Raw genomic sequence first — 10,251 nt, 5'->3', positions numbered from 1 at the left:
CCTAATTCAAATTAATCAAAATTAGGTAAACCCACTGAGCAGATTTGTTCCAAATCAAATTCCAAGTCAAGCTGGCCTGATTGGAAGTATCCCACTAATTAATACTGTGAAGAGCCAAACAAGTGATGCGTTGACTGAAACTAGTCCAAAAAAGGAGCTAATAAGGGAACGCTTCTTTAATTATTTATTTAAATTTAAATTTAACAACATTTTCAGCATATTTATGTAAATTGACCACAATTAGAATTTCCCTAACGGCCCCTTTTTAAGAAAAGTAATAATATCTGTATTACAGGTGACACTTTGGGTAGCAGATGCAACTCTTCTTTGAAATGGGCTACAGGAGCTTTCAGATGGACAATAACTATGCAGACTATAACAGATGCCTTCCTGTATATTTCATTTAATGTCATCTATTGCCAGAGGGCTTGTCAGTGTAGCAAAGTTGCAACAGATTGCGATAGCTCATCAAATATGAGCTTGCGTGCATGTCATGTCAGGATCAAGATGAAGAAGAAAACTACCAATGCTGTAAATACATTTCAGGAGTTGTGCAACCCTTGTTTGAAGATACAGACATAAACCCACAAGTAGTTGCTTGTTTTTGGCCTTTGGTTTGATTCATGCTGCTAAATAGCCACTCTTGTCACTATCTGTATCACTAATTATGTCTGCTTTGCTTGATCTTCTCCCCTTTAATGGTTAGAAAAACAGATTTGTTTCTGGAAGGTCACCACTGTCAGTTTCCACATGGTCTGAGAAAATAAGTGAATGAGATTTCATCTGTGGGCCCAAACCCTGAATACTCCTGTGGAACTCCAAAGTAAACTCAGTGTATACAGGGCAGCTCCTTGTAGTTTTATCCTACTTTGATCTGAGTAGATTATACTGTAGCTGCCATCTTCATTGTCTGCAGTTGTCCTTTTCCATTTCAGTTGTTGTAACTAATTTAACACGGTGGTGGCTATCATCTGATAACTTGTGAGCTGTTTCTCTTACACTTGACTGTAAGTAGCATGATAAATGTTATCATTTTGTAAACACAAAATTGTGTAATTTTTAGAAGTTTGATCAGTATGAGTCCCAGATCAGGTTCTGACCAGATGGGAGCTATTTGCCCTGCTGTCATCACATAAAAACTGTTATAAAGATACGACAAGATGATTCAAATCTGATCAGAAAAAAACAAGCACTAATATTGGATCAGTATTTCTACTACTGCTACTGCCCTGAGCTAGTAAAGAAAAAGTAGAACCTGTGCATCCTCACTCTCCATTCACCTCCTACAGGGCCTCTGTAAACAAGAGCATGCTCCTGGAGAGTTTGTTTATATGAGAGAATCTCAGCACCTTGACTCAGACAAATAACCTGATCCCTGTATCCAAGGTGAGCAGAACACAACGTTTAAGCTCAGAGGATTACCCCCCACCTGCACCTGGTAACACATCTCCTGGCTCTTTTGGCTGCCCAGGACGGTCTTAATGGGCACCGACAGAGGCTAACCAGTCCTGCACTGTTTGTGTGTATGGTGGACTGCACAGAGGCAGGAGCGCGCGCGTGTGTGTGTGCGTGTGTGTGTGTGTGTGTGTGTGTGTGTGTGTGTGTGTGTGTGTGTGTGTGTGTGAATGTGTGAGTGTGTGTGTGTGTGTGTGTGTGTGTGTGTGTGAGTGAGTGTGTGAGTGAGTGAGTGTGTGAGTGTGTGAGTGAGTGTGTGGGGTCCCGTCCGTTCTGGTTGGCTGCTAAATCACTCAAGGTGATTGTAAAGAACACACACACACACACACACACACAGTCTCACAAGCCAGACTAGGGAAGGTTAAACGAAGTCAGAGCCGATCAAACAGACTGACTTCCTCCATCTTCACCTTTTCTCTGTCTCCAACCTGTTTTGTCTCACCACATCCTCCTGTTTTCATCCTTTTCTCCCTCGTGGGTCAAGCACCCAGACATCTCCATTAAGGAGACAGTGTTACCTTTCACTCCTCCCTTTTCTTCTTTTTTTTGTACAGCTATCTATCTAATCTGTAAAGCCTTTCTCATGGTGCCGCTCTTTTATCTTCTTGATGTATTTTGCAAGCCAACTCTAAACTGAACACATCTCTACTTTCCTTTGTTTTGTCTGAACAAAGGAAAGCAGCCCAACGTTCCCTTCCAGGTCCTCAAAAGAGAGTGTTAATGGAAAGAGATGCAACACTTGTGTGCCCCAAAACAACACACCCTCAGATATGTGTGTGTTCATTTTGCAGAGGGAGAATGTTGAGAGTGCACAGACAGACATGACATGGTGGTTAACTCAGACTTTTGTGGCAACACTGTGGTTATACGGCTGTGTGTACATGCCGGCTCAGTTATTTTTGTGTGTGTGTGTGTGTGCAGCACTGTCACGTACGCGCAGACAGGCGGCTGCCAGCAGCATACAAACAAGCTCTCTGGGGAAAACCAATCTGGGGTCTGAAATGACTTAGGCTGGGGAAATAAACAGCAGCAGGTCATAAACCAAAACTGACTGAAATGGAGGGCTGGAATGAGGTTCTCTGTCTTGTTGGGTTGTTTATTTGTCACTCGGGAGAACCTTTGTTGCCTCAGAGCACTGAGGCAGCGGTCTGGGCATGCTGATGTCATGCTACAATAATCATGACAAAGTTTCGACTATCAGCTCATCTCTTGCCAAAAATGCGTGTGTGAATGTGTTGTTGTAAATATGTAATCTCTCTTAATGTAATCTCTCTTCTTGTTTGTGTGTGTTGTTTCCACGCAGAGCCGCAGTTCTCGCTGCACGCACACACAGGGAAGGACACAGCCGTACACACTCGAATCATCTGGTCATGTGACTGGAGCCCCGACAGCAAATACTTTGTGACATCCAGTCGGGACAAGAAGGTCATTTTCATTCAAAAAAAACAATTAGCTTTGAAGGTGAAACTGATGAACTGATGGCATCAATTTTTTGATTCCTCATTCAAGTGTGTGTGTGTGTGTGTGTGTGTGTGTGTCCAGGTGATCGTGTGGGGCCCGTGCAGATTAGAGGACACCGAAGACTCCGTGCCTCCTCCTGAGATTAAACCCTGTTCCTCCGTCTTGGATGTGGGCGATGCGGCTACTGCTGTAGCTTTCTGCCCTGTATTCTGCTCTGATAACAGGTACACACACATACACACACAATCACATATGAAAGCCTATTTTTTGTGCACTATGGCGAAATCATGAATAAGTATCACCTTTACTGGCAAACCAGGATGGTACTGGTCGTATGGTTGTCTGTCTTGAACACTTTGATTTTGCGTAGATGTTAGTTTTGGCTGTTGCTGTTTTATTTTTATCTCTTCATTTGAAAAGACGTAAGAGTGACACAGAAATAGGTTTCAAGACAAAGTTAAGCGCAGCAGATGATGGTGTTGAGGAAATGAGTTACATAATGACTCAAATGGTTCACAGCAACCAAATATGTGAATTATCTCTGCAACTGCTAATACACAGAGCACACTACTTGTTTAGGGAGACCTGGATTCTCTTCAGGGCATTGTAAGCTGGTGGCATGTATTGAAATGAATAAAGCTGTACTTGTCATTGTGTAAAGCATGGATCCAGACTTCTGCATTCATCTTTTAAAGCCCCAGATGAAACATCTAAACCCTGTGATAGTAAAATGGATTTTAATTTTATTAAAGTATCTAAAATTCTAAGTTTATCTAAAATTTCCATTACTGTGTGGTTTGAGCTGTAGAAATTAATGTAGGTGAAAGTTTTGTCTGCTGTAATACATACGTACGTGTGTGTGTGTGTGTGTGTGTGTGTGTGTGTGTGTGTGTGTGTGTGTGTGTGTGTGTGTGTGTGTGTGTGTGTGTGTGTGTGTGTGTGTGTGTGTGTGTGTGTGTGTGTGTTCTGCTGCGTTCCACAGCTACCTGCTCGCAGTCGGCTTGGAGTGTGGGAGAATCCTGCTGTACAGGTGGAGCCCTGAGCAGGAGTGTGCTGGAGAACTTGGCTGGGTCAGCTGTGGAGAAACAGACACCTTGTATCCTTACAACACACACATAAACACACATGTGAGGTTCATCTGAAGTTCATGAGATGCAGCATTGAAAGGCCTCTTATGGCCACTGGCAGCACATGTAAATGGCAGTAGTGTGGCTGGTTGGTTTGGTGGCTGCTGAGAGGCAGAGGCTTTCTTAGCAGGTACTTATGGGCATTTCTGTGTGTTTTGTATCCCTCATTTCCCACGATTCATTTTTAAAAGAATCTCCTTAGTGTGTGTGTATGACCAATAATCCATGAATTGTATTGCGAGAATATTGATATTGTTTGTTCATCCATGTTGTTTGTTTGAGATGGATAGGTGGCACAGCGGTATAGTATGTATCGTGGGTATTTTGGGGTAATTATTCTATGCTTATTGCCATCCAGAGCAGTGTCCTGCTGTTTCCCTTCACCACATACTTTCTCAGACAAAGCCACGCTTTGGCAGTCAAGAGGCTCCGCTGGAGGCCCAGGGCCGGCCAAGCGGGTCGAGAGAACAATAAGAAGGATGGACAGGCTGACGGAGAGAGTGAAATCGAGGAGGAGAGCTCCTGGGTCCAGCTTGCCAGCGCCAGCGCCGACCACACTGTCAAAATCTTCAACATCAACAAACTGGCTCTTTAGCACCACCAACACTGACACTATTATGCCCCTCACACACAGAGAGACACTTGGACTGAGGGCCACAGGCCTGACTAGGGCACCAAGGCCACAGCTGCTCACTGGCAAGCCATTCACTCCCTGTGACAACAAGTCCAGTCATGGGTCAGTCTCAGGACAAACCAACAACACACATGCCCCGCAGTCTGTCTACACACAGCTGAATGGATTTGATGGGTGGAAGAAAGATGGTGAAAACACCATGACCTTAGGGTGGTATTTTGCTTAGACACTTCAAAGTGTTATAGACTGAGAGAAGAGGACACCGCTAGATATCTATACAGATCGCATATTTAGACAGGTTATCCAAGTAAACAGTTATACAGTGAACTGTATTGTTAAAGCAACTCATCAAGGAAGTAATCAGATCATCATGACCATGCTATTCTCTCTGATCATTAATCGTACACTATGTATGGTGTTTATTTGTTTAATGACCAATCAATAAAAACGTTTTCTATATCTACAATTTGACTGTCTTTGGTTTCTAAATTAAGTTCTGAAGGGTTTGTTGATTTAAACAATCAACAAACTCTTAAGTACATGATGGTGTAGGATCACCAAACATAGACTCTGTAGCAGTGTCACAACTTCAAGAGCCATACCTGTGTGTTTTTGCATGGTTAAGCCCAAAGGCCAACAATTTTTACTCTCAGAGCTACTCATAGCTTATATTACTGGTTACATTTATTCACATATTGTATCAAAACACTCAAACTGATCTCCAAAACAAATCAGATGAATAACAGAATTGAACAAGCCATCAAATATCAATATCCAAAACTCACTTCAGACATCAGTCTGACATCAGTGTGCCAAAAAACTGGGTCAAAGCTGAACATACAGACATCAGAGAAAAAAGAAGCTCCTCAGTAAGTAATAGTGATAGATATCAGTACATTCAATGGTACATAACAAACAGGGACTTAAAATAGCTAATTCGGTACACTTAATTTTCCAAAGTGTAAACAAACATGGGCAAAAACAAATAGGGCTCAATTTGAAGCCCACAGCTAAATTCATGTAATCCAAGGCAACATATTTCTGGTTTCTTAGAAAAGTTTAGTTTATATCTGTTCTGTTATCCAGAAGAGTTTCTATCACTGCGTGTCGCCTACGGCATATCTGATGTAAACAAACTTGACAGCATAACTAATTTGACTGACAACTGATGATTAATTATATGGTGTTGAAGCGGGGTGGGTATATCTGTGTATTTGATTTAGTTGCATTTGGAGTAGATTCACTGAGTGAAGTTGTGTCGCTTAAAGTTTGTACTATCCATCCATGGTTTGTGCAGACTATATTCTCAGAACCTTTGGGTGAGCTGCTGGTAGCTCAGAAGCCACCTGTTGGAAACCCCTGGTTTAGACCAAGACCAGACGTACATAACAGCTATTATGCAAGACATGTTGCCGTGTTTTAAGATCTTATGTCTTTTCCGGGCAGTCAGTGGTTTCCATTTTATTTTGGTATGATTATCAATCCACAGACTGCTGAAGCTTGCATGAGCGGTTAAATCCCAACCTTTTTGGCTTGTTAGCCCTTAAAACAAAGCCATGTCTTATCACTGGTCATCACATAACCAATTAAACCACAGAGGGATTTTTGTGTTTTACTTCAATAACTCAGTCATATCATGTCTCCTCAGAGTTAGCTTACGAGCCCTTGTCATCATTTTGGGAACCATGTGCATTTGAAAATAGATAGCAGTAAGCATATATTAGTTGTAGTTAAGGAAATAAAACACAGGTATGGTCCTTTATAAGTAGCATTAAACATTACAGCAGATGAGGATAAATCAATGCAAGACTGTCCAGTTATTGAATGGTGCAGATTTAGATTAGGGTACATCTGCTTCGGGAGGCTGAGTAAAGCCCTTAACAGAATTCTCAAGGACAGAAGAAGTCTTCTTGTCCTGGATTTACTGTGGACTCAGCCGAGTGTGCCGTCATTATATGTCAGCCATAAATGTATCTGCAGGAGATTGTAACCACTGGCCATAACTCTCTCTCTAATCACGTATCTTGGTATGTATGGAGGCATCAGTCAACCCAGACCACACACGCTCCTCCAGGAAATGGCTGTTTTTCAAACAGTGAAATTAGGTTTTGGGACAATACAGCTATAAATCAAGGGATTATCCACATCATATATAACATCATGTAATTATTGAATCATTATCAGTGATGTTTCAATTTAAACATGAATGATTATCTTACTGGGAATTTTCATAGACACATTTGTGTGTGGAGCTCTCTCAGCTCTCTGCTCTGACTAGCATACTAATACATAGGCATATGCTCCTCTCTAAGATGTCCGCTTCAATATGCCCTTGACCACTCATCTTGTTGAGGTTGGATTGCCATAATGTGGTACTGAGGGGGGATTAGAAGTCACGTCTGAAAATCCTTGAATGCTGCAGATTAATGGAGAAAATGGTGACCAGTGGCACAGGTAATAAACCACTAACAAAGGTTACTGAGACCTCAGAAACACTGCTCAAGAGAGGTTTTTGAATTAGGGAATACTGGAGGGGACTACAGCATTATGCTTCTGTGTCAGTGTCGGTTCCCCTAGATGAATAGTCCATGATTTTAATGGAAGAGCTTCTTTTTTGATAGCATAAAACTTCAAACATTTCAGCCTTTGTAAGCTACACAAAGAACATATGATGGAAAAATGTTTTTAAGACAAATAATGTAGTTCTGGTTTTATTTTTAGAGTGCCCTAAGTCTGTGTGAAATGTGTATGCACTGTTTCCGTAATGTTGAATGAGTTATGCGTCGCTGTGTGTGGGGGTGTACAGCAAGGGCGTAGATTTGCATAAGGACAATAGGGACATGTCCCTACCAATATTTTGGGAGGACAGAGTTGTCCCTACCAATATTTGAGTGAACTTGTGTGCACTACGTTTGGAGTGAAGTCATATTAGATCATTCCATTGTGCCCTCAAACAGGCTACTTCTCCAAGACAACCGATTTAAGCATGCTAACATTTGACTGACTGAAAAGGCAGAGGCTATCTGAATAGCTGGATATGCCAAAGTATGAGGTTAATTTCTGTTAAGAAATCCCATGAAAATGTTACCATGAACACTGTAACGTGTTTTTTGATTTACTATTGTATGACTTTTTATGGCTTACTATACTATGACTTGTTATACCTTACTATACTATGATTTTTTTATTCCTTACAATGCCATGATGTTTTTAAGACTAATGTGAGTTTTAATGGCTTACTATATTGTGATGTTTCTATGCCTTACTGTACTGTGACATTTTTAATGCCTTACTATATTATGACGTTTTAATGAATTTTTTTGCCTTACTATACTATGTCGTTTTGATTACTTTTTATGCTTTACTATACTAGGTCATTTTTATGTCTTACTGTACAATGTCGTTTTTTTTATAACATTTCATGCCTTACTATACTATGATGTTTTTATGACCTTATATGCCTTACTATACTATGACGTTTTTATGACTTTTTATGCCCTTATATACTATGTCGTCTTTATGACTTTTTATGCCTTACTATACTATGACGTTTTTATGACCTTTTTATAACTTTTTATGGCTTACTATACTATGACATTGTTTTGATTTTTATGCCTTACTATACTGCGTTGTTTTCATGCCTTACTATACTATGACGTTTTTATGACTTTTTATGCCTTACTATAGGCTACTATGTCGTTTTTATGACTTTTTATGACTTTTTATACTATGTGTATACTGCACATGCAGTATACACATCGTTTTTATGACTTTTCATGCCTTACTATACTATGTGTTTTTATGACTTTTTATGCCTTAATATACTATGTCGTCTTTATGACCTTTTATGCATTACTATACTATGACGTTTTTATACCTTACTGTACTATGTTGTTTTTATGAATTTTTATGCCTTATTATACTATGACGTTTTTATGCCTTACTGTACAATGTTGTTTTTATGACTTTTTATGCTTTACTATACTATGTGTTTTTATGAATTTTTATACCTTACTATACTATGTCATTTTTATGTCTTAGTATACTATGTCATTTTTATGTCTTACTGTACAATGTCATTTTTATGACTTTTTATGCCTTACTATACTATGACGTTTTTATGACTTTTTATGCCTTGATATACTATGTTGTTTTTATGACGTTTTTATGCCTTACTATACTATGTCATTTTGTTACTTTTTATGGCTTACTATACTATGACATTGTTTTGATTTTTATGCGTTACTATAATATGACGTTTTTATGACTTTTCATGCCTTACTGTACTATGTCGTTTTTATGAGTTTTTATGCCTTACTATACTGTCGTTTTTATGCCTTACTGTACTATGTCGTTTTTATGAATTTTTATGCCTTATTATAATATGACGTTTTTATGAATTTTTATGCCTTACTATACTATGTCATTTTTATGTCTTACTGTACAATGTCGTTTTTATGACTTTTCATGCCTTACTATACTATGTGTTTTTATGACCTTTTATGCCTTACTATACTATGACGTTTTTATGACTTTTTATGCCTTAATATACTATGTGTTCTTTATGACCTTTTATGCATTACTATACTATGACGTTTTTATACCTTACTGTACTATGTCGTTTTTATGAATTTTTATGCCTTATTATACTATATGTTTTTATGAATTTTTATACCTTACTATACTATGTCATTTTTATGTCTTAGTATACTATGACGTTTTTATGACTTTTTATGCCTTAATATACTATGTCGTCTTTATGACTTTTTATGCCTTACTATCTATGACTTTTTAATAAATATTTATGCCTTACTATACTATGACGTTATTTTGATTTTTATGCCTTACTATACTACGTTATTTTCATGCCTTACTATACTATGACGTTTTTATGACTTTTTATGCCTTACTATAGGCTACTATGTCGTTTTTATGACTTTTTATGACTTTTTATACCTTGATATACTATGTAGTCTTTATGACTTCTTATGCCTTACTATACTGTGTTGTTTTTATGAATTTTTATACCATACTATACTATGACGTTTTTATGACGTTTTTATGACTTTTTATGCCTTGATAAACTATGTTGTCTTTATGACTTTTTATGCCTTGATATACTATGACGTTTTTATGATGTTTTTATGTCTTACTATACTGTGTCATTTTGTAACTTTTTATGCCTTAATATACTATGACATTTTTATGACTTTTTATAGCTTACTATAGTATGTTGTTTTTATGCCTTACTGTACTATGTCGTTTTTATGAGTTTTTATGCCTTACTATACTGTCGTTTTTATGTCTTACTGTACTATGTCGTTTTTTATGAATTTCTATGCCTTATTATAATATGACGTTTTTATGAATTTTTATGCCTTACTATACTGTCATTTTGTAACTTTTTATGCCTTAATATACTATGACATTTTTATGACTTTTTATAGCTTACCATAGTATGTTGTTTTTATGTCTTACTGTACAATGTCGTTTTTATGACTTTTCATGCCTTATTATACTATGTGTTTTTATGACCTTTTATGCCTTACTATACTATGACGTTTTTATGACTTT

The 10,251-nt window shown here is 38.2% G+C and overlaps 1 protein-coding gene across 2 annotated transcripts in view; it reads left to right on the top strand.

Moving 5' to 3' along the window:
- Positions 1-5,143, top strand: part of elp2 (elongator acetyltransferase complex subunit 2) — a 26,482-nt gene extending 21,339 nt beyond the window's left edge. For both annotated transcript variants that reach the window (XM_056399728.1, XM_056399727.1), the window contains exons 19-22: positions 2,759-2,880; positions 2,998-3,140; positions 3,899-4,012; positions 4,443-5,143. In XM_056399728.1, the coding sequence (XP_056255703.1) occupies positions 2,759-2,880; positions 2,998-3,140; positions 3,899-4,012; positions 4,443-4,638 (575 nt within the window). In that variant the 3' untranslated portion in view covers positions 4,639-5,143. The remainder of the gene's footprint in view (positions 1-2,758; positions 2,881-2,997; positions 3,141-3,898; positions 4,013-4,442) is intronic.
- Positions 5,144-10,251: the final 5,108 nt, after the last annotated feature.

Source organism: Seriola aureovittata, chromosome 16 (assembly GCF_021018895.1).
Source record: "Seriola aureovittata isolate HTS-2021-v1 ecotype China chromosome 16, ASM2101889v1, whole genome shotgun sequence".
Classification (NCBI taxonomy): Eukaryota; Metazoa; Chordata; class Actinopteri; order Carangiformes; family Carangidae; genus Seriola; species Seriola aureovittata.
The sequence above is the reverse complement of the archived record's forward strand: the minus strand, read 5'-3'. Positions and strand labels throughout refer to the sequence as shown.